The sequence below is a fragment of the Panthera pardus genome, unplaced genomic scaffold, assembly GCF_024362965.1.
Source record: "Panthera pardus isolate Hobbes unplaced genomic scaffold, ASM2436296v1 HiC_scaffold_13, whole genome shotgun sequence".
NCBI classification, from domain to species: domain Eukaryota; kingdom Metazoa; phylum Chordata; class Mammalia; order Carnivora; family Felidae; genus Panthera; species Panthera pardus.
Window position 1 is genome coordinate 76229054 of NW_026526688.1, and position 25562 is coordinate 76254615.

A 25562-nucleotide genomic window follows, 5' to 3' on the forward strand; every position below is an offset into this window, starting at 1 on the left:
AGTTAAGTGTCCCAACTTTGGCTCAGGTCATGATTTCGTGGTTCATGAGTTTGAGCCCTGTGTCTGGCTCAGTGCTGACAGCTCAGAGCCTGGACCCTGCTTCGGATTCTGTGTCTCCCTCTTTCTCTGCCCCTCCCCTGCTTGTGCGCGCTCTCTCTCTCTCTCTCTCTCTCTCTCTCTCTCAAAAATAAATAAATGTTAGAAAATAATAATAACATACTATATACTGTCAAGCTGGAACTTGACAATAATACTTGGGAGTATGGTTCAGAATCCTTTCATAGATAATACTAATTTTAAAGATAATATTCATTTTAATACTCCAGTATGAGGTACAAGACAGATTGCATTATACCACTTCTTATTTATATTGTGAGCATGTCTGTGTGTATTCATTCATGTAGTTTGAATCTTCCCAGTAATTCCAAAGAATGATTTAGGACTTTTCACTGCCAACTTGAGTTAGTAGTCTGAGTTCCCTACCCAATGGGGTTTGATTTTTCTATCCAGCTAAGTGATCAAAGCCAAATCCTCAAAGCCTGAATGTCTTACCATGGATTCTAATAAGTTCTAAGTTAGCCATTCTTCATGGTTTTAAACAAAGCAAAAGATGACATTTGCATTTTTGTCATCTTCATTTCAAAGTGTTTGTCCTGTTATTAGATTCAGAATCATCCTGGATGGGTTACACATCAGTAGACTCTGCCTAGCCATTCCCCAAAAGCTGTGCCTGCCAGAACAGGAGCCCATTTCTACATAAGTGGAATATGACCTAAATATGTAAACTTTGAATCCATGTATGTCCATATTACTTAGAATCAGAAGTCATCATGGCAGGAAAATTTGGGTAATCTGGAGTTCTCATACTGAGTCAACGACCCATGATAGCTTCCTACCACTCTCCTTATCTCTGTCCCTTTGATGTGCCATGGGTTCCCCCATTGCCTCCTTTACATCTGCCAACAGCATTTACACACATACAGCCATCAGCACCCTTTGCACCAGTTCTGCCTCATTTTCTGCCTCTTTCTGTTTGTGGGGTATTCTTCCATTTCCTCAATTAGCTTTATTTACCAGGAGACATGGATGAGTAGGAATAGGGAATGCAAGCATGTTTTCTCTTTCTCCCTCCCCACCGTGTGTGTGTGTGTGTGTGTGTGTGTGTGTGTGTGTGTGTGACATATACCTACAAAACCAAGAGACTTTTACATAACAATCCCACCATGCTGACTTTCACATTGAGAGTGTATTGGTGAACTTTAAGTGACCTAAATCCTCATGCTCTGCATGGTGGGCCCCTGGAGTGAGTGCATTACCCACAGCAAATGTGCAGCATTTGGCAACTAAATTTTAGAGCATTCTTATTTTTAATAACTCCTTTTTTTCATATAAATGGTAGACTTTGGTCTCGTAAGTTATATGTATGATTTCTAAGTATATAAAAGTTCAGGAATCCTTTGCAAGTGTATTCTTTCCTAATTATTTAAAAATTAGAAACTCTGGAAAAAATCGGGGATGTGTGCCAGAGTATTTGATCTGAAATAAATAAAATCCATATGCTTAAAGCATTATATATACTCAAGATGAAATTTCCATATTTGCTATGAATTTGTTTTCATTTTTCTTAAGGGAACTTTATCCGAATGTTTTGTTATTGTTGGCAAGATCCAGATCCTGAATCTCCCTCAGTGCTTTGTTTTGTTCAGTCTTGGATTTTGGATGAAAATAATAGCCGTTTATTAATTTGCCAAAAATTCAGCATCACCACTAATGTTATTTCTTGACGATTACACAATTGTCTTGGCTGTCATAAAAATTACTTTGCTTCAAAGTAAGTATATAAAAATTTGTATAGACACACAAATACACAATAGACACACACTACATATATGTATATTCAAGCAAAAAGATAACTTATGTGGGCACCTGGGTGGCTGAGTAGGTTAAGCATCTGACTCTTGATTTCAGCTCATGTTATGATCTCACGGTTTGTGAGTTCGAACCCTGTGTCAGGCTCTGTGCTGATAGCTCAGGGCCTGCTTGGGATTCTCTCTCTCTCCTTCTCTCTCTGCCCCTCCCCTGCTCTCTCTCTCAAAATAAATAAACATTAAAAAAAATTTTAATAAATAAAAGATGGCTATGATAAAATGTGAAATCGAATTATTAGCACACTTTTGAGAAAAAATAAAAAGACAAGAACATGTGTTTTAATTTGTTTTCCATTGTCAAGAGCTGGGGAATGGGGAATATTGTGAGTAATGGATAATTTACCCTTACCCTCAAACTCTGAAATATATGGGTCTTAGGAGTAGCATGTTATAGTCACTGTGTATGTATATTTCCATAGGAATATAACACTGAGTAAATTTGGGAGGGAATGTTTAAAATGTCTTCCAAAAGATTATCAACTAGTTCAGTAGAGGTACTGTGGGGAGGCATTTGTATCTTCTTAGAGCACAAAGTATAAAATGACTGTAGACTTCACTGTTTTAACCAAGAACGAAGGAGAGCTATGAACCATTCACTTCCTGAGTGGACATGTTCCAGCTGTGCGGATTGGTCATAGCACATCTGCCAATCAGAACAGGCCCTGGAGGGAAGCCCTCGGGTGCTGAGTCTTGTTTACTTGCATTGTGACTCTGTTTCTCCCCTCCTGTGTTGTATCAGTAGGGAGTCTTGTGGGGGGAATTTGCTATTACATGCCTAAATAAACTCTATGAAACTAGGATCACAGCCACATCAAATGGTATTACGGGCAGACTTTTAGCTCATCTTTAGCCACAGGTAAGAGTTGTTGCTTTTTTATATGAGGAAAGCTGATCTGCATCCAGTTTATAGCTTTGCTTTGAGATATTTTACTTTTGTTAGCAGAACTAGCAGCCTATTACTGAAGAGGAACGATTGAAAACAATAATGATTAAATTGTGCGCTTTGTTGCTAGGACTTTAAATCTTTAGTGCTCAACAAATGAAAAACCGTGGTATTTTTATTTGAGGGGGTGTAAAACTAAGGTAAATTAAAACGAAAGTTTTAAAAGCGTCAGTAACACTAGGTCACTGTGTAGAGAAACTGGAACCAGAAGCATATTAACGTTGTGCATTTTGGAGAGCATTATATCTAAACAAACATGTTTTATTGTGAATCTTCCTACTTGTTAGTCTTTCAGAAAACATACTTCTTGTGTACTAACGCCTTGGTTTGAAAAAAATTTCGTTTTCATTATGAACCTATTCAGAAAGAATTGATACATATATTTAACTATCTGAATCCTATACGTTTTCTTCCATAATTCTCTCTAGAAGTTTTATAGTATGTTTTTATTATAAATCTTTATGCTGCTCCACGAGCATAGGGGGAAATAAAAGAGTTCCTGTCTAATCTTTGTTTTTCCATTAAATTCTATATTGTTAGTATTAATTCAGAAGATACTTTGGAAAACTATATTTTGATAACATTGCATGAGATTTTTAAAAAGTCATTGCATAGGGTTTTATTGTGGCTTATACATTGCTTTCTGTTGTTAGTTTTTCCTTAACACTGAGACCTTTTCCCTTTATTTTTAAGCATGTACTGAAAAAAAATTGTTACTTGGAGTAAAAAAAAAAAGACAACCTGTGGATTTTGTAGTTCTCTCTCTTGTATATAATAGTCTTCAGTGGATTAACAACATTTTACAGAGTCCCAAGAGACACTTTTGAAAACTTCAAGCAGCCACGCTCTTGTCAATTACCTTATAGCAAAGTGTCTCACCCTCAGCACTATTGACATTTTGGGTGAGATAATTCTTTGCTGTAGGGTGCATTGTAGGATGTTTAACCGCATCCTTGGTTTCTCTATCCACTAGATACCAGTAGCTCCCTCTTACTCAGTTGTGACAACCAAAAATGTCTCCAGGCATTGTCAAGTGTCCCCTGGGGGAGGAGGAGTGAAATTGCCCCTAGTTGAGAATCACTGCCCTCTATAGCACATCAGACCTAATTATCAGTGAGACCTTGAAATCCAACTTCTGAACAGTTTTGGGCAATAGAGAGTTAAGAATGAGGCTGTATGGGTCTCAGTATGTTTGCAGATGTTGCTGTAGCTGACTGCTCATTTTTTTTCCCCTCCCCATCCTGTTGGAAGCTTTTGCCAACCATGATTCATGGAATGATTTTTTTGAGCTGAGTAATCTGTGGCTTTTCAGTTTCCTTACTTTCTTTCCTTAGCTAAATTTGTTTGGATTTTAGCAAAGTGTTTAAAACAGCAAAGATCTTTGTTTTGGGGTTTTTTTTCTTTCACAGCAAAGATCTTTGGAAATGAAATAATACATGTAATGATATACTTTCCAAGTAGATGATTTTAACCAACCATAAAAATTTTACATGCCTATCTTTGTATCCTTTGTACCTCTTCTGTAAGATCCTCTCAACTCTGATGAAGAGCCTTATACAGGGGAAGACACAGCAACCTTTGAACAGTGCTTTGTGAAATCTAATGGTGTAGCAGCTGATATTTAAGAACTTTTTTTCCAGGGCTTCTGAAGAGCATTTTGACATGTAACTGTCTTCTTTCTTTACAGATTGCAACGAACGAAATAAACCAGAGCATCGTTCTTCAAGGTATGAGTTTATACTGTTTAATAATTCTGTATAACACTTCTCATTTGGAAAATATTTGGAGGTAGTACAAGTATTCCTTATAGAGTTCTTGTATATTTGAATCTGTGGCATTCAGAGAAGCTTCACAAGGGAAACATTTCTCTTTATTCCCTGAACATACTCTTTATATTTCATGAACAAAAATTCTTTATGAAATTATTGATTATACCTGAAAGACATACTTAATTTTGAGTATTCCTATCAGTGACAGGTAAATCTTTATAAAAAAAATTTATTTTATCTCTATTTCCTTCCTTTGGTGGTTTTCTTTGACCGATATTTTTATAAGTGTGCATTTCTTTTTTCCTAATTATAAAACTAACATGGGCTCACTGTAGAAATATTTAAAAATTTTTTTTAAATACAAAGTATTAAAAAACAAAGCAAAACAGCTTGTGTTCCATTAGCTACAGATGGCTGGTTACTGCTAAAAAACTTGTGCAGTTCTTCTAGTTTTTGTCAGTATATATGTATTCCAGTTGAATTCTTTAAGTTCCTGTTACATAGTTTCAAAGGGCGGGAAGGCTGTTTCACCTAAGCCCCTCACTCACACTGAGAGTGTATTTCAAACAAGACCTTCACCAGCACTGAAGAGTATTCTTAAAAATCCTTGTCAAACTTATAGGTAGAAAATTCTGTACCTTCTACTCCTACACCAGAATGACAGGCCTGTGTTCAATTTTTTTTTCCCCTTTAGCCTAGTTCTGTGAAGGTTTATAATTTCTTTAATGTCATTTTTACCTTATTCCACAGTACATCACTTTTTCTTTGCATTTTGTGTTGTGGGAACTGATAATATGGTAATAATGCGTTTACTGGGTTGACTGTTCTGATAAACCAAATACTGATGCTTTTTCAAGGTATCAAACCCAGAATGCACTGACCTCAAATGAATAAAAATACAAAATGTATGAAAACTCCATTAGTTGCTCTTCCATCTTGCAGAGATGGTCAGTCAGAACAGGTTAGTGAGACCTAATCTGGGAGGAAAGTACAACAGAGTATTTGGAATATAAGGCTGATTTTTTTTTTCCAGGTATAATTCACATATGTAAAAGTTCACTCTTCTTGGTGTATGATTCTAGGAGTGTTGACAAATACATAGTTATATAACCACCACCACAATTGTAGAAAAGTCTGTAAGACTGATTTTTTTTAATACTTAAAAAATAATAGAAAAAGGCAATGTAAGAGAGAAGACTTTGACAGCATGTTTAACTGTGAATGGCATGAAGTTGGAATGGTAAAAAAAAACAAAAAAACAAAAAAACAAAAAACACTTCGTCTGATAAAATCAGGATCCGTAAGACTCTTGGCATACTGAACATTTGACTAAATCAAACCATGTAAGTTTTAATTGGAACAAATATAAATCCTTACACTTAGGTGTGAAAGACAAATGGAACATAAGGAGATAACGGGGTTATAACTATGTTTGGAAAAAAGTCTTGAAGATTTAGTTCTTCATAAATTTGTCATAAGTCCATAATTTTATGTCATTGCCTACACCTCACTCAAAAATGTCAGCATTGATTTAATTGCACTGAAAGAATTATAATGTCCAATATAAGAAAAGTCATAGCTCTAGACCATAGTTTATGATACTATATCCAATTTTGGATCCACAAGGCCTTGAAAAAGTGAAGTATGCAGTGACTGTCTATATCGATATCACTTGAGGAACTTAAAATCAAAAACAGAGTCCCATACTCTACTCCAGAAATTCCTATTCAGTAAATATGGAATGAGTGGATCCTGGGAATCTGTCTAGTAAAGAAATCTGTCAGTGATTCTGATGTATAGGCAGGTTGGGAACCACCAGCATTGAAGAAAGCAGCTGAGTTGGGACAGGGAATATGAAAGAGAAGAGTAGGGTAGAAATCAAAGTTAAGTCACAAGAAGACTTGTGTAAGGAGTTTGGTGAATTTAGCCTAGGTGTGCAAGTTAGGGGAGGTATATGGGACAGAAGTAACTGACTTTGAGCACCTCTGAGCAACTGGCTGGTATGTAGAAGACACTAGCAGACTTGTTCCTCCTAAATGCCTGTCCCCACTACCAGGAACCAGGTATCCTTGGAGGAATGGCTGATACCAGGTCTGGGGAGGGGAAAGTACAGGTGAGCCTGGACTCATGGTGTGATGGGAAGAGGAAATGTTCAGCTAATGGGTCATGTCAAAAGGCCTTACAGGGTGCCTAGGGGTGGTTCAATTTGTTAAGTAACCGATTCTTGATTTTAGCTCAGGTCATGATCTCGAGATTTGTTAGTTTGAGCCCCATGTCAGGCTCTGTGCTGACAGTGTGGAGCCTACTTGGGATTCTCTCTTTTCTTCTCTCTCTGCTCCTCCCCCATTCGTGTACTCTCCCTCCCTCCTTCTGTCTCTCTCTCTCTCTCTCAAAATAAATAAATAAATAAAGTTAAAAAGATGAGGAAAATGTATTTTTAAAAAAGCATAGGAGGCGGTTTCAGGAGCCTCCCACTGGCCAAATCTGGGACAATTGGGGTATCAAAAAATTTTTAAATGATAATGGATTCTAACACATTGGATTTTTACAAAACCATGCAGGAAAGATCATAGAATCAGAAAATCATCATTTTATAATTCTTAGTGTAATAGTTGATTCAGGCAAGGATTATCAGTAGCTCCTAAAAGTTGGGTAAAAAATAGTTGGAGGGACATACATTTACACTGCCTTAAAATTATTTTAAGCTTCCAGTTACAAAGGGGAAATGTACCTTTTCAATGAATAGATCTAGGGATCTCATTCTTAATCAGGCAGTCAACTTATATCATTACTAGTGAGACATCCTGAGAGTATGTGCCTCCACATGGTGCATTAGCAAAACACATAGATATCACTTACAGGCTAGTAATCCTGGTAAAACCAGATCATGTAATGAAAAATACTAAAAGGCTAAAAAAAAATCTAGATTAAAAGAGACTGAATTTTTCTTTAAATTGGAATTTTAAAATCCAGATTTTTATAAACACTTTGGGAATAATTAGAAAAATTTAAATATGAATTTTACTTTAGATAATATTTTATTAATAAAACTTAGGTATATAATAGGAATGCTGTTTTGTGGGAGAATGTCCTTATTAATAGATGTACAAGAAAGTAATAGAGGTGGTGTAGTCTTATGTTTACAAAATAAATTTCAAGTGATTTATGAGAAGAAAGAAATGAACAAGAGGTAAAACAGAGTAAATATGGGAAAATAGTAATTGGTGAAAAGGTGAAAGATATGTGGGGTTAATTGTGCTGTTTCTTCAACTTTTTCAGTAGACTTGAAATTTGCAAATTAAAAAGTAGCAGTGGAGGGAACTGTTCTGTGTTCCATAGAGTCCCAGAGGGCAGAATGTGCCTCCATGGGTAAAAGTTGAGGGGGGTTATTTCTGCACAATGTGAGAAGGATTTCCTAACAGCTGGTCAAAGATGGAATGGGTCACTCTGTAAGGGAGCATTGTGAAAAGCTAGACGAACTAGTGCTGGGCATAAGAGAAAAGGTTCACACATTGCAGAATTATTATTCTAGGTGGTTCCAGTCTTGCTCATTCAATAGCCAATAGGTATTTGTTGAGAGGCCCTAATCTGGGCTCAGGGTACCATAGAAAATAAGAAAAAGTCTGAGCACGGAGCACCCATTGTTTTGGATTTACACTCCCAATCTCAGGGATCTAGTCTTCCTAATTTCTGCTTCAGAAAATGCTTGTGGTACTCCTCAGGATATTTGGAAAAGACTCAGATTCTCAAGGAATATGCTACTAGTCCTGGTAAGCTTAAGTATTTAGAACAGTGCCTGGTTCATGATAAGCACTTAATAAGTAAATGTTTGTTGAATAAATGACAGTTGTAGTTCAAAGAGAGAAAGGAAAATGCCACTATTTTTCCCTTGCAAATTGGGAAGAATCTGACTCTGGAAAGCTCACCCATAACTGTTATTGACTATGTTTGTTACAAGTACAACAAGAAGTAATAAGAAAGGAGAGATGTTTTTCCAGGAAAGGCCATTGTTTTCTGTCCAGAGGTCTGCTGAGACTGGCAGTGACCTGTTCTTTTCCTGCCATTGTCAGACGACCAGGACTACCCCACCAGACCTGCAGTGTCGGGCAGAATACCTGCTGCATCAATAGAGCAGAAAGAGGGGCTCCTGGGTGACTCAGTCGGTTGAGCGTCCGACTTCGGCTCAGGTCATGATCTCACAGTCCGTGAGTTCGAACCCCGCATCGGGGTCTGTGCTGACAGCTCAGAGCCTGGAGCCTGCTTTAGATTCTTGTCTCCCTCTCTCTCTGACCCTCCCCCATTCATGCTCTGTCTCTCTCTCTCTCAAATATAAATAAACATTAAAAAAAGTAATTAAAAAAAATAGAGCAGAAAGTAGAGAATATAAACAAAAGTCACTTAATTTTGGTATGTTTGTTGGTTCTCCTCAGGCCACTCATTCAGTAGCAAGAATGATGGGCTGAATGCCAGCAAGGATGAGATGTGTTTCTTTTGTTTGTATTTTTATAAGGCCAAACACTCCTATAGCTTTCCCAGTGAGAAGTGAATAAATCTGGACGTCTGCCTTTCACTTCAGTGCTGAAGGAAGGAAAGCATAACTCTTATTAAGTTAAAAGAAGAGGTCAACACTAAGACCTCAAGCTAAAAATACTGCTTAAGCGTCTCTAAGTGGCTTGCTGGATGCTTTTTGATGAGTTTTTGATGTTGGCTTCTTCTTACCTTTTCCTTACTAGTTTAAATACACCATTTACCAAATTGATATCCCATGGAATATTCTTATGTAGGATATTAAGCAGTTTACGAGAAATAAATACTCATGCACAAAAAAGTCTGTGAAAAGGTGAGTTAAGACAAAATTAGACAGGGGCTCCTGGGTGGCTCAGTTGGTTAAGTGTCTGACTTTGGCTCAGGTCATGATCTTGCAGTTTGTGGGTTTGAGCCCTGGGTCAGGTTCTGTATGGACAGCTTGGAGCCTGGAGCCTGCTTCGGATTCTGTGTCTCGCTCTCTCTCTGCCCCTCTCCTGCTCATGCTCTGTCTCTCCCTGTCAAAAAAAATAAATAATAAAACATTTTAAAAAAATTTTTAAAAAGCAAACAAAAGAAAACAAAACAAAATTAGACTTTTTTTTTTTTTTTTTTTGCTGTGATTCCAATAAGAGTCTTTGAAACGCTAAAGTACATTATAGAACTCCCAAGTGAAAGATTTACTATGCAGGATTTTAAAATTTTGTTTGAATTTGTAACTTCCTTTCCCAGACACAACTATTAATAACATATAGGAAAATGTGCTATGAAATGACAGTTTGGGAAACTAATTGAGAGAGAAGTAGGAGCTAAAGATAATAAGGAAAGTTAAGCCCTGTGGCAAGCAGTGTCAGGAATGGAAAGTTACGAGCTCTTTTTACTACCATACCAGCTCTGTCTGAATAATAGATCCCAATGACTTATGGGGGCTGAAATCAGCTACTTTGTCTTAAATGTTTTACCTACTACAAGGAAATAATTTACAGCAGCAAAACAAAACAAAACAAAAAACCCACAAGAAGGCATTGAAATGAGAACCCTAAATCTACTACTCAAGCATTATCATTTGAATCTGTCTTCCAAACACCTTCTTAAAACCACCTTTAAGAAGTTACAATCCCCTTTGACATCTATTTGTAAAATTCAGTGAAATTTCAGAAAAATCACACAAAAAATGTTTGAACTCAACAAAATGAAATTTAAAGGAATAGGAAGAATTACCAAGGCATTTTTGAAGTTCAGAAGAGGGAGGTGGACTCCTGCAAGTAATTAAGACAGTGTTTTTTCAACAAACAGAAGGACAGGTCAAAGGAACAAAATAGAGTCCACAACAGACATAGATGGATACACATAGTTCTGTGTCTTATGCTGTAATAGGGGCGGCATTCAGATTAAAGGGGGAAATGGACATGTCAGCAAATGATGCAGGAAAAATTGATTATCCATATTTTTAAAAATTCAGATGGAATTTGTTTTATATAAGGTAGAATCTAAATACATAAAAGTCCAAAAATGAAACTAAAATATTTTGAAGAAATAAATGAGACTGTCTTTATGACTTTGGGGTAAGGAATGTGTTCTTAAACAAGGCTTAACAATTACAGACCACAAAGAAGAGGATTAGTAAATTTATGTGAAAATTTAAACCTTAAGTACATAGGGTGCCTGGGTGGCTCAGACAGTTAAGCATCTGGCTCTTGATTTTTGCGCAAGTCATGATCTAATGGTTTGTGAGATCAAGCCTCGTGTCAGGTGTGGAGCCTGCTTGGGATTCTTTCTCCCTCTCTCTTTCCCCCTCTCCCCACTTGCACACACGTACCACTCTCTTTCTCTCCCTCAAGATAAATAAATACACATAAAAAAAAAACCTTATGTGTATGAAGACCTCAAAAGCATGTGAAAAGCATGGGTATGCAATGCACACAGGCAGCAAAGGTCAGTGTCTATAAATAAATGTGTCCATAAATAAGAAACTACACATCAGAATGAAAAAAGACAGGGAACTATGGCTAGGGAACTCACAAAAGATGAAAGCTAAGTAGCCAACTAATATTTGAAAACCTTATTTATCTTGCTACTATTAAGATATACCAGTGACATGATAATGTGATACTATTTCACTTCTTTCAAATAGGCACAGAAATCTCAAAAGTTGATGATAACAAGAATGTATGAAAAAATTTGGTGTATCCTATTTAGAGAGCAACTGAGCAATATCTGATGAAGCTGAAAATGCCCATAGCCTACAACCCAGCAGGTATTATATGCCCTCAGGAAATTGTTTCACATGTGCCAGAGAGGAACCACATACAAGAATGTTGGGAGTAGCACTGTTTGGATTAAGGGAATTTACTATATATGGCAACGTAGGTCAATCTCAGAAACATAATTTGGGCTGATAAAAGGCAAGTTGTAGAAAGATAGGTAAAGAATGATACTATTTATATGAAGTGGAGGTCCGCAAATGGGCCAAATCTGGCCTGCCACCTGTTTTTATAGGAACTCAGCCATGCTCATTTGTTTGCATATTCTCTATGGCTGATTTTGCATTTAAACAGCAGAGTTGACTACTTACAACGAAAACCATATGGCCTTCAAACCCAGTGTGGTCTCTGCGCTGGCAGCAGAGAGCCCAGTGCAGGGCTCGATCTTACAAACCATGAAATCATGAGCTGAAGTTGGGATGCTCAGCTGACTGAGCCACCCAGGCGCCCCTTGCTTTGCAGATTTCTATTTCATTTTCTCACTTAAGAGTTATACAAGTAGGGGCACCTGGATGCCTCAGTTGGTTAAGCATCTGACTTTGGCTCAGGTCATGATCTCATGGTTTGTGGGTTTGAGTCCTGTGTCGGGCTCTGTGCTGACAGCTTGGAGCCTGGAGCCTGCTTCCGATTCCGTGTCTCCCTCTCTCTCTGTTCCTCCCCTACTTGTGCTCTCTCACTCTCTTTCTCTCTCTCTCTCTCTCTCTCTCAAAAATAAACATTAAAAAAAAAAGTTATACAAGTAATACATGAAAACATTTTTTAGTAGTACAGAAACATGGTGTCTGCCTTTATTCCATAGGCAACTATTTTTTTTTTTTTAATTTTTTTTTTTCAACGTTTTTTATTTATTTTTGGGACAGAGAGAGACAGAGCATGAACGGGGGAGGGGCAGAGAGAGAGGGAGACACAGAATCGGAAACAGGCTCCAGGCTCCGAGCCATCGGCCCAGAGCCTGACGCGGGGCTCGAACTCACGGACCGCGAGATCGTGACCTGGCTGAAGTCGGACGCTTAACCGACTGCGCCACCCAGGCGCCCCATAGGCAACTATTTTTAACAGTATAGTGGTTCAGTGTCTATCCTAGTCTACTTTCTATGCATATATATAGTGTATATTCAAGTTATATTTACAATAGCAGGGATGAGTGTGTGTCGTATATATGTATATATGTGTGTGTATATATATGTTTGTATATATTTATGCAAACTTGCCCTTTTCATTTAGATTTTAGAAAGTTTGACCATGTCACTTTCTCCTTCATTATTTTTTTAAACTGCTACATAGAATTTTCTCATGTAATTATATTATTATTTACTTAACTAGCCCTTTATTAATAGCATTTGGGTTGTTTATCAATAGCAGCAGAAATGCTGCTGCAGTAAACATCTTTATGTTTGTATCGTGTGCATACATATGTGAGAAAGCCTCTGTTGTTTCTTTTAAGTTAGATTTTTTTTCCCAAGGTTCTATTGAACTCTTATTCTCATTCATAATTATCTTAAGTTTTGAAATGTTATATACCTTACATTTGTACTCTCTTCCCTACTCTCAGGTCGCTTCCTGATAGTTTTGTGTCACTGCAGGTTCAGTAGGGTCCATTTCAACCCCCCTCCACATAGTATAGCCTGAAACGTCACCCTGCACAGGGAGACATTCAAACTCAACATGCAGTATATTTGTAGCACATTGGTCAGTACACTCAGATTTAATAATTGATGGTGTTAAAATTCAGCAACCACTTTGTTATTAAGAATTTGAAAGAGTCTTGGTTTTCTGCATTGGTATCCTGTTGTTGGTCTTACAGAGATGTTAAGGATTTTATTTGACACTTTAGCATCATCATATTATGACTTAAATAGATTAGCTAAAAGCAAAAGATTTAACTTGTTTTTGATCTTCTCTTTTCTAAATACGTTTGTTAAAATGTCGTGCTCTGCTGGGCTTAGTTTAACTGCTGTAATTCTGTAGCATCTCCCTGCCCATATGTTTTGATTCCTGTACGTCTATAAACTATAGCCTGTGTGTAATTACTTTCTCGCATTATGTTTTCTAAGCTATAAGAGAAACATTACTTTTGCTGTAGCATCTGTAATGCTATAAAAGAGGTAAAAAATTAAAGTGTATGCAGGTTTTGGGGGGAAAAATCCTTTTGCGCTGGGAGATGTGAAAGGATTATTAACATTTCATGTCATTCTACAGAGAATGTATATTTATTATGTTGTTTTATTGTGGTTTTAAGAAATGTGACGTTAGCATCCCCCCCAACCCCCGCCGTGTGATGAGAATGAAAATGAAGCATTTATATGGTTTATCGGTTGGGTAATTGAAAAGTTTTATCAGCTGGCCTACCACTGCCATAGTACTTGGTGTGGGGGCTTCTCTGGGGTTTTTTCAAATTAAACTATCAGCAGGCAGTTAACTTTGGAAAAGCTGCTGGTCCTGTATTTATTACTTTTTCTCAGAATGGGCATGCATGGCCACCCATTTCTTAGCAGTCCAAGGAGCATATGAAATGCCTGGCCGGCCCTTAAATTTTTTCATCCTAATTCTTTCCTCTCTTTCCCTTGAGTCAGTTATATTTTATATTAGTTCTTTATTTTTCTGCAGTATAATTTAGAAGCAGTTATTTATATAGTTCTACAGAATCTATAATAAATATCTTGTAGTGGAGTGAACTTTGTATACATCTTTGTGGATCTCAGTCTGTTCCTAGGTTATGGTTTTACCCCAGCTAATAAATATCTGCATACAGCTGGACTTCTGTGTTTTCTTTAAATGTTGTCTCTTAGTGGCACAACATATATCACATTCTTCAAGAGCACTGATTAGGACTATAAGCCACACAATTATTCTAATTCCTGGAAGAATGTTGGCGTGCACAAAATTGCTAAACAACTACTTAGTAGCCCACTTACCTCCTGTCTCATTAATAGTAAACTGCCGTTGATCAAAATTCATTCTTATCCTTATACATAAAACCCTTCTCAAAACCAGAAATCATGCCTGGTCCCAAAAATACAATTTCAAGGTTGGGGGCTTAGGCCCTTTTGGTTGTTTGCTCCTCCAGATAATAAATCAAATTTTTGTCACTTCTGATCTTGTTCCAGTTGTAGAGGAGCTCTGCAGAGATGCAGAGTGAGCTTGCCCACGCTTATGCCACACTTCTAAGTGCAGCAAAATAAGGCAGGCATGCCCAAGGACTCGTGTGTGTCCCTCTCCTTTTGGAAAGGAGGTTTGAGAAGCAGTACCCTTTGGAAATTAAGGAGATAAAAGAATAAAAGGAGAGTGTTGGTTGTCTAATTGTCTGAATGCTTCAGAGTAACATTGTGTCTAAAATACAAACATCCCCTCAATTGTAAACTGGTTTCCTGCAGATAATACTGTCTCTGGTACACTGCCTTGTTCCAGGCAGTCAGTCCAGGGATGCTACCTCGGGATGACAAGCAGGACTTAAAGTTTATCCCCATCTATTGCCCAGTAGTTTCTCTTTGGTTACAGATTCTTTTTTTTTTTTTTTCCTCCAGGTTTATTTATTTTGACAGAAAAGATCGTGCACTCATGAGAGCATAGGTGAGGGCCACAGAGAGAATCCCAGGCACGCCCTGTGCTGCTGTTGTCAGCACACAGCCCAACATGGGGCTCAGTCCCACAAACTGTGAGATCACTACCTGAGCTGAAACCAAGTGTTGGACACTTAACCATCTGAGCCACCCAGGTGCCCCTGGTTACAGACTCTTAATTTCCAAGTAGAAAAAATCTTTATCAGCTGAACTCCATTCTTCAGAATTTTTCCATATGGTTAATTCCTATCTTTAACTCCATTGCTTTTTTTTTTTTTTTTAATGAAGTTACAAATATTTGTTCTGATTTTAAAGTGGAATATGTTCTTGGGCGCCTGGGTGGCTTGGTCAGTTAAGCATCTGACTTCAGCTCAGGTTATTATCTCACAGTTCATGAGTTTGAGCCCTGCTTTTGACTCTGCTGTCAGCATAGATCCTGCTTCGGATTCTCTATTTCCCTCTCTCTCTGCCCCTCCACCACTTGTGTGCTCTCTCTCTCTTTCTCAAAAATAAATATTAAAAAAAAATTTAATAAAATTAAAAAACAAAGCAGAATATGTTCATGATAGAAAACTTGGGGAAAGGGGCCCCTGGGTGGCTCAGTTGGTTAAGCGTCCAACTTCGGCTCAGGTCATGATCTCGCGGTTTGTGAGTTTGAGCCCGTTGTTGGGCTCTGTGCTGACAGCTCAGAGCCTGGAGCCTGCTTCAGATTCTGTGTCTCCCTCTCTCTGCCCCTCCCCTGCTCATGGTCTGTCTGTCTCTCTCAATAATAAATAAGCATTTAAAAAAAATTTTTAAAAAAGAAAATTTGGGGAAAAATAAGCATATAAAAGAAAAAAATCATCCATAATTCCATCTCTTTATAATTAATCACTATCACATTTTGGTATATCTTTTTAAACAGATACTATAATTTTAACATAGGGGCTTATGAATATACTGTTTAAAATTATTTTTAACATTATAACATGAACATTTTCCCCTTTCACTAAGCTTATAAATTACGATTAAAACTTGGACTACAAAGTAATGCATTTTTATTATAGAAAGTTTATCTTGGGGCGCCTGGGTGGCTCAGTCAGTTAAATGGCCAACTTCGGCTCAGGTCATGATCTCACGGTCCGTGAGTTCGAGCCCCACGTCGGGCTCTGTACTGACACCTCAGAGCCTGGAGCCTGTTTCAGATTCTGTGTCTCCCTCTCTCTGGGCCTCCCCCGTTCATGCTCTGTCTCTCTCTGTCTTAAAAATAAATAAACGTTAAAAAAAATAAAAAATAAAAAAGAATAAATTAGGAATTTTATTAAAAAAAAAAAAGAAAGTTTATCTTAAGAAAGAAAAAAATTAAAATTACTCATAGTCCAGCCACTGAATTATAACTTAGTATACTGGTGGTTCAGTCTTTTTTCTGTGCATATGTGTTTTTTTTTAATATATAATTGGGATAATACTGTACATAGTGTTTTTCACAATACAGTAGTTTATAAAATTTTTCCTAGGATATGATTTTTAGTGATATTCCATCAGATAGACATATCCTATTCAGACATTTCATTTATTTCTAATTTTTTACTATTATTAACAGTACTGTGATAAGATTATTAAACCTGCATTTTTATGGACCATCACTGATTAACCCCTTTCTTGTGATAAATTTTTAGCAGTGGAGTTAGTAGCTCAAAAATAAATGGATCAAAAAAACATTTTAAGATTTTTATATATACTAATGAATTGCCTCAGTAATAGGTTGCATTCTCACCAGTGTTGAAGATCTTCTCTTGCCATGCATTGTTGTGATGAATCAGAAAAAAAAAAAAATAACGAATAAGAATTTTGTTTCTTTCAATTTAACTCATTTTTATGTTAGGATACCCAGATTTGTTAGCCATGACCCATTTTTTTTTGGTAAGCTTTATTTTAGGCCCAAAACAATGCTTTCCAAAGGAGTGTCGTACAAATTCACAGCCTCTGGAGATCCTCTTACCCAGAGGCTTTCAGAGACCCATCCAAAGGTATTCAGGACTCAGATTACCTGGATTTGAGGCATCAACATCAGCGTGTGTCCCTTGAGCCTGTATTTGAAATTGGGACTGTCTGGGCTCAAGTTTGGGGAACTCTTTAGGGTAATTCAAAATGAATTTTTAAAAATACTTTTTTTAGCTATTTAGGCTCTGCTCACTCATGCTGGCAGAATCGTTCAGAAAGACTGTGGAATAGAAGATAATGTGTTTGGGTTCAAACATCAGTCCTGCCTGAATTGGAATCCAGCTTCCCCATCTAGTAGCTGGGTTCCCTTGGGCAGTTTCTTATTTTCCTGTACATTAGTTTCCTCATCTATTCATGAGCCTAATAATAATACCTGTTTTCTAGGGTTATTATAATGATTATTTGGTTGCTATATCAGTTAGCATTCAATCAAAGAAACAGAACCAATAGGAGATGTATATTAAGAGATTTGTTGCAGATAATTGACTTGTGTGATTGTGGAGGCTGGCTAGGCAAGTCAGAAATCCATAGAGTAGATCACCCCGAAGGGCAGGCTGGAACTTGAGGTACATAGACTGAAGTTGCTATCCTCAGGCAGGAGTTTTTCTTCAGAGAAGCCTTAGTTTTGCTCTTAAGGTGTCTCAGCTGAATCAGGCCCACTCAGATTATCTAGGGTAATTTCCCATACTTAAAGTTACCTGATGATGAGCTTTAACCACATCGTACACAATACCTACACAGCAGCATGTAAATTAGTGTTCGAATAGCTGGGGACTGTATAGCCTAGTCTAGCTGACACATAAAACTGGCCATCACAGTTGGTTTGGACCTCAGTTAAGCAGAAGAAGCCCACTTGGATATGAGGTTCACTGTGTTTTCTGCTTTTCAAGTTCAGCACTCTTCAAGTGTATAGCATAACCCAGAAGTTCTTTCTGATCTGTTTGACAAGTTTGGTCTGTTTTGTCGTAAGTAACTGTGCAGTTGCATTATTCATGATCCTAAAGGATTCTTTCTCCTAGAGCCAGGGTGCCTGGTCATGGCAGGATTCTACACAGGAACGTAAACTGACATCTGATCTGTCTGGTATCTGCTCTTAACACAGTAGGGTGATAATGCAGTACTACTAAGTCTTCTGTGGTTGCAGTGCAGGGTGCCCTTGCCTGCCTCTCTGAGAACTGCCTCCCAGATCAAGGATAGACACCTGTGACCATGTTTCCACATGGCCTTGCTCCATTTGGTCATAGCTGGTAGACTTCTGACCTATATGCTGTGATAATCAAGTTGTTTCTCTTGAAATTTTAAACCAGAGACAGAGGTGAGAGACAGGATTTCTGGACCTTGAAAATAACTTAGATTTGGGCTTGGTGGGACATATGTACTGATGAATACTGGAATGTATGGTGACGTGTCCAACTCTACCAGGAGATTTGAAGAGTGAAGCAGAGGTGGTGTGGTCTTGAGAGAAAGTAAAGGAAAAATGAGAGCTTGTGCAAGAAGCTACCTTGTTTCCAGTGTTGTGTGAAGTCCAGCTCTACTTCCTATTTGTGGGAATTCCCAAGGTAACCTTATGTCCTCATAATTAAAACCTCTTATTTGAGTTTAAAGGAGTTCAGTTGCTTTTAACCTCACAAGATAACATAATACCATTAGTAAAAAAATGAGGGTGGCTCAATTGGTTAAGCATCCGATTCTCGGTTTTGGCTCAGGTCATGATCTCACGGTTCGTGAATTCAAGCCCCGCATTGGGCTCTGTGCTGACAGTGTGAAGCCAGCTTGGGATTCTCTCTCCCCCATCTCTTTCTCTGCCCCTACCCTGCTTGCTTTGTCTTTGAAATTAAATACATAAACTTTTAAAAATTTAGAAGAAAATCTTAACAATATTGTAACTTAGAAGGTAAAATTACAGGGGGGCCTAGGGGGCTCCGTTGGTTAAGTATCTGACTCTTGATTTCAGCTTAGGTCATGATCTCACGGTTTGTAAGCTTGAGCCCTGCATCACATGGTCAGTGTGGAGCCCACTTGGGATTCTCTCTCTCTTTCTCCCTCTCTCTCTCTGCCCCTTCCTCACTTGCACTCTCTTAAAATAAATAAACTTTAAAAAAAAAAAAAAGAAAGAAATGAAAACTACATAGTTAACATACATTGGCTTTGGGACTATAGCCTTGATTCTAGGATTTATTTCCACATAGGTTAGGGTACCATGAATATATTTAAAAAACAGAGCAGAGTAGAACTTTAGAGTATTTATGTATAAACCAAATCCCATATAATATATTATGTGAAGAGGGAAATGTATTGCTAGTCTTATGAACAGTGACACCAGATCTGTGCCTTAGTGAATAGAAGCCTCTATTGTTTTTGTCTTGTTCCACCCGCAAAAGGAAGAACAAAAACAAAAAAATTCTTTACTATGGGATCTCCTAAAACAACACAAAATACATCCAGGCCCGTGAATTTATTTGCATATACTCCTTGATATATTATATATTAATAAATCCCAGGAGTGATGAAAGTCTTAAATCATTTTCTAATACTTTTGAATTCAAGACACCTTCCCCCTTCCCCTACTATTGCTTCTAATTTAATCTTCCAGCCATGGGATATTCAATGAAAAAAAAGCAGGTTTTCAAGGGTCCTTGGTAACTAATTCACAATTCTTACGTAAGTGTTTTTGTGTGTTGTATTTCAACATGTGCCTGTAGGTGACCTTTTTGTGAGACAGTGAAGCATAGTAGCTAAGAACTCAGGCTCTGGAGCCAGACTGTCCGAATTCAAATCAAATCTTGGCTTCATCACTCACAAGTTGTGAGACCTTGGTCATTTAAATTACATCAACCTTTTTTCCATCAGTAAATTTGTGATCTAATAGTACCTTCTTTTAGCCTTGGATATGTGGATCAAGTGAGTTGAAAGATGTGAGGTATTACAACAGTGCTCATTCAGGTTGGCTGTTGTTACTATCAGAGTGGATCTGTTATCAAGTCCAGCTCATCTTACTACAGTTGGATTAAGTGATTGATTCTTATTAAGTAGAATTTGAATTGGGATCTTGGAGTTTTTTGTTTGATATTTAAGAAATTTTAGGGTAGTGAGTAAAATAGAGATCATTCAACCCAATAATATAGATGTGGAAACTGGCATCAAGTGATGTGATTATGCTCACAAGTGAGTAGTGGCAGGGCTGAGACCGAACATGCCTCAGACCTCCAAACTCTTCACACAGTTCACTCACTGTGTCTGACCCCTATCAAATGGATCCTTGGTCCTGAGCCCTTCATTCTTCACAAATTTACTTGTAGCCTCAATGTAACAGATGCTTTCTATACAAGGGTAGGTCACCTCTTCCCTCTCCTCTTTGGCCCTCTACTCACATAAAGAGACTTGATCTCAGTGTTTTGTTTTGTTTTATGCTATTCATTAAAAAAAAATTTTTTTAATGTTTGTTTGTTTGTTTTTGAGAGAGACAGAGCACAAGTAGGGGAGAGGCAAAAAAAGAGGGAGACACAGAATCTGAAGCAGGATCTAGGCTCTAGCTGTCAGCACAGAGACTGACAAGGGGCTTGAACCCACAAACCATGAGACCATGACCTGACCTGAAATCAGATGCTCAACCAACTGAGCCACCCAGGCGCCCCTTATTTTATTTTATTGAGAGACAGAGAGACAGAGAGACAGAGAGAGAGAGAGAGAGAGAGAGAGAGAGAGAGAGAGAAAATCTTAAGCAGGATCCATGCTCAGTGTGGAGCCCGATGCAGGACTTGATCCCTCAACCCTTAGTTCATGACCTGGCCCTAAATCAAGAGTTGGATGCTCAACCTATTGAGCCACCCCGGTGCCCCTTGATCTCAGTATTTAAATAAAATACTACCCTTTATGATTTTTAAATAGTAATTGCTGAGAATATAGCCTTCAGATCTCCCATAGATTTGTTCTGCTTAAGCCTGAGGGGAAACCACAACTTGGATTTCTGTTAGGTCTGATGTTGGAAGAATTGTGACTTAAATAACATCTCCATGAAATACTGATGAATGCAAATTTGATGCTAAACAGATGTATTGGGGTTTCTGTACAATGACATACTTGAAAGTGGGATTCACTTATATTCAACAAATAGTTGTGTGTGATAAGCACTTTGCTAGGCACTGAAGTAGTTTATGCTAAATCAAAGGAATTGGAACTGTGTAAAATAAATCTACAGAAATTTCACCCCATCCTGATTTACTTTAAACTCAATTAAGGATAGCAGTCTTCATGTCTCCTGAATTTTTCTTCCTTTTACTAGTAAATTCTGTTTTTTTGTAAAACACCACCCCAAATATTCTGTCTTTATATGGAGATAGTCAAAGTGGTCAGCTCCATGAATAGGCCTGCTTGACCTTACCTCAGTTTGGACATGACTTCACCTTGAGAAGAAATATTTGGGTTTTGACAGTGTTTTTATTGTTCTGGGGAATAATGCTGTCACTCAGTGTTTATAGTTCAGTGTTCCACCAATTCCTGTGGGGGATCTTTTCTAGTACCTTCTATAATCTGTTACAAATAAAACATGGAAAAGTAGAGTTTACAAGACCAGAATGTTTAAAAATACATACATAGTGCTCGCTTCGGCAGCACATATACTAAAATTGGAACAATACAGAGAAGATTAGCATGGCCCCTGCACAAGGATGACACGCAAATTCGTGAAGCATTCCATATTTTAAAAAAAATAAATAAATAAAGGGATGATCTAATCATCAAAAAAATAAATAAATAAAAACACATACATAATTGTGACAAACGTAACATATTGATTTAAGATGTGAACAATAGGGGTATAAGGAAACTCAACATTTCCGTAAATCTAAAACTATTACAAGATTTTACAATTTAAAAAAGACCCTCTTGCAAAAAACAAAATTACCATGACAAAATAAGTTGCAGCAATTCAATATTTGCAAAGTGACCAGCTTTCGTTTTGCTTCATCAGATAGTATAAGATAAAATAATCAAGCCTGAATTACTTCAGTAAGAGAAAGGTCATTGTTCCTATAGAAAGTCTCAACTTGAAAACAAACTCTTATGAAATGTTAGAATTAAAAGGGAGTATAGTACAATCTTTCTGTTAAACTTTTAAATTGGGACCAAAGTTACTATTTGAAACATTTTGATATCACAGAGATAAAACGAACAAACTGAAGATTCCTTCCTAATTACTTTAGCATAATTCTTGCTGGGGCACAGATCATCTAGTATTATAGTTTATAGTGATATGTTTCTAAGTCCTGGTCCCCACCTGGAAGTGGTTGTTCATCTTCGTGTCTCCAGGTTTGATACAGAACAGATGATGAATCAATATTTCCTGATTTGAGAGGAGAACTAGAAACATCTACAAATCTGATGAACTCTGAAATGTATTCCTTTTTTTTTTTTTTTTTTTTTGAAATGTATTCCTTTTTGAGGCTACTTGTGAGCTAGAGAAAACTTTACTGATTTGTATTTGTGTGTTGATTATCTTCACACACTTGTCTTCTCAGGCTGCTGAAATCATCTGGTAGACCTGTTACCCCACTTGGGCCAGGATTGTTCCACATCAGCTGACTTGTTCCACATTGCTGGTGGTGATGATGGGGGAACAGTTGCTGCTGTTGTTGACTGTCCTTTCATGGGAATTCCACCCAGTCTTTCTTAGACCCTTGGTGTCAGGGTTGTGGCTTGTGGGAATGAGAATGAATTTGGAGTAGAGATTGGAATCATGTCTTAGATTCTAACCCTACCACCAAAAGCTACATTTCCTCTACTCTTGTCTCCATCTTCTCTTTCTTCTTCTTTCCAAATTCCACAAAAAATCCCAACTATCATCTGACTGGATTCAACTCAGCCTGAAAGAGCTGTATATCTCTCCTAGGAAAATTGTAGCCCCACTTTTAACAGGGTATTTGTTTGGAAGCAAAATGTGTACCTTTATTACACCAGCTTCAATTGTTTAGAAGGGTGTTCATCTCTCTCACACTCCATTAACAAAATAAGATGAATATTTGCTACCTAGATAGATAGGTGGGAGTACAGAGAGTACAAGTTACTAAATTATGTATCTTCTCTTTTGAAAGAAGGCTGTTATGAAAAAAGTTTATCCATCTTATTCATCTGCCTGTCTGTCCACCTGCCTACCTGCCCATCCACCTATCCATATACACATTCATTTCGGTTGATTTCCATTGTTGGGAATTCTTATAACAGGAAGGGCCATTGCCCAGAAACAACTTGCATATCTTATTGACATTCTTAAGGGGACAGCCATTAGTCATAGGTGTAAGCAGGATGATCTTGAGTGCCACCAGAAGTTTGATTTAGGACTGGAACATCATGCCAAGCCAGTTCTAAAAATGCCAACACCGGACTAGCTAGGCGTTTGAGGAGTGACTCTGGCTTTGGGTGCTGCAAGCAGGTAAATGTTACTATTCATATCTGTGCAGTCTTGCCACGGAGAATCTATTTTATTATTTGTTTAAATTTGATTATATTTTACTCTCTGTCAGTTGTATTTCATTTGCATTGATGTTCGTGATTAGTTCTAGATCTGTGATAATATGTTTTAAAGATTCCAGATATCCTTGGGTATCTTTCCACATTTCCTAATTTGTATTAAAATTTTACACTTAAAAACAAATTGCCTGTTTACTTTCCTGTCTTCTCCACTTAACTGGAAGCTCTCAGAATGCAGGGACTCATCTTTTTTACTCTTGTTCCCCAGCACCTAGGAGAACCCCTGGAACACAGGATACACAAAGAAAATAATAGTTACATGAATGATTTTTAAATTCTAAATGTTTATGTTCACTTAATTTGGTTATTAACTCCTTGTTTTTTTATTTTATGCAGGAGCACTAGAGATTTGTGAAATATATAGCTTTCCTTTTTTTTGAAGTTATGTGCCAGTTACTATTTGCTCTAGGACTCTGGGGAATCACATCTCTATATAGTGTTTTCACCATACAGACATAATAGGCATAAATAATCTCAAGCATAAATAATAGTAACATGTGGTAAAATAACTAGGAAATAAGCTTTAAGTATTTATTACCTTTGTTTTTTTGTGATTTATTAATCATAAGTTTATATAATATTTCTAAGGGTTTTTTTTTTAAGTAATCTTTAGTAATTTTTTTTTAGTTTAGTAATTTTTTTTAAAGTAATCTCTACAGCCATCATGGGGCTTGAACTCACAACTGAGTCGTCTGCTTTGCCAACCGAGCCAGCCTGGTGCCCCAGTTTATACAATTTTTTAAAGTTTATTTATTTATTTTTAGGGAGAAAGAGAGAGACACAGCACACATGCAAGTGCGAAAGGGCCAGGGAGAGAGGGAGAAAGAATCCCAAGCAGGCTCCATGCTGTCAGTGCCCAACGTGGGGCTTGATCTCACAAACCATGAGATGACCTGAGCTGAAATCAAAAGTCAGACACCCAACCAACTGAGCCACCGAGGCGCCCCTGTAATTTTTAATAATGGCTATGTCTAACAACTGGCCTGCAAAATTTCTGAAAATTTGTTTGAGCTGGCTCCAGCACACCACTGGGTAGATATGTTCTCATTTTTCTTATATAAATATAAAAATATATGTATTGATATATATAGTATATACTTGTATGTGTATATATGTGTGTGCATATATATGTATGTATTTGTGTATATATGCACATATATATGGTCTTTTAAGTAAGATTTTAAAAATAAGGCATTTTTAAATCTTTTTTTAAAATAATGGGTTCATACTAAATATTTGGTTTGGGGACCCATTTATCTACTTTATGGAAGTAAATTCTAGTATCAGTTGGTCATGCTCTGTGGCTTTGCCACAGACTGCAAAGTCATTTCATAGTCATAAGAGGGAATTGGGGAGAACAGTTGAATAAAATGCCTCTCCAGTGTGAACGAAGAGGAGAGAATGAATGGGGAGAGGGGCAGCATAAATCTCCTGTTTAGCAGGTCGTTTATTTCAAAGTGTGGTGCCAGTATGGGCTTCATTATTACTCAGGCAGAGTCTTCACCTGGAGAGTGTTTAGAGACCTTGTTTTACTCATCCACAATAGTACTCCATCCCTTTTTCATTTGGACCCCATACCTGCTGTTCTGACCTACATCCTCTTCTGTATGTTCTTGCTTCCCTCCCTTCTGCCTCCTTCTGATGCTTATAGGAGGTAGATTTTACTGTCTGTGAATCTTTTTTGCATCCTATAAATAAAGAACTACTTGTTTGAGGGCATGTGGACTCAGTGCCTACAGTCTTAATGAAGTCATACCCTTAAGTGAAAGTATCCTCAAATACATGATATGAATCCAAACTCTGCTTTTCTGTGCCCTAGTCTACACCTGTCTATCACTGTACCTGTTGGGTGATTTTATAAACTATTGAGAGTCATAATTTTAAATGACTTTAATAAAGTCCTTTAGCTAATAAATCTATTATTGCTATCCAGTGGTAAAGGATTTCAGTGGCTTTGCAAAAAATAGATACTAACTGATGTGCACACTGTTTGCACTCCTTATATAATGGAGAAATTGTTGAATATTTGCAGTAAAGGCTTTCATGCCTACCCACTGTTGAAGTTT

At 37.4% G+C, this 25562-nt stretch overlaps 1 protein-coding gene and 1 non-coding gene across 4 annotated transcripts in view; both read left to right on the plus strand.

The window, feature by feature from the left end:
- Positions 1-25562, plus strand: part of SH3D19 (SH3 domain containing 19) — a 186539-nt gene that overhangs the window by 86422 nt on the left and 74555 nt on the right. For 2 of the 3 annotated variants that reach the window (XM_053901194.1, XM_053901195.1), the window contains exon 2: positions 4559-4598. In XM_053901194.1, coding sequence (XP_053757169.1) covers positions 4559-4598 — 40 coding nt within the window. Of the gene's footprint in view, positions 1-2613; positions 2785-4558; positions 4599-25562 lie in introns of those variants that run through there. The other variant, XM_053901196.1, reaches the window with a different exon arrangement.
- On the plus strand, positions 21567-21673 carry LOC128776718 (U6 spliceosomal RNA). The gene has a single exon (XR_008421897.1). It is a non-coding gene; the product is annotated as a U6 spliceosomal RNA (small nuclear RNA).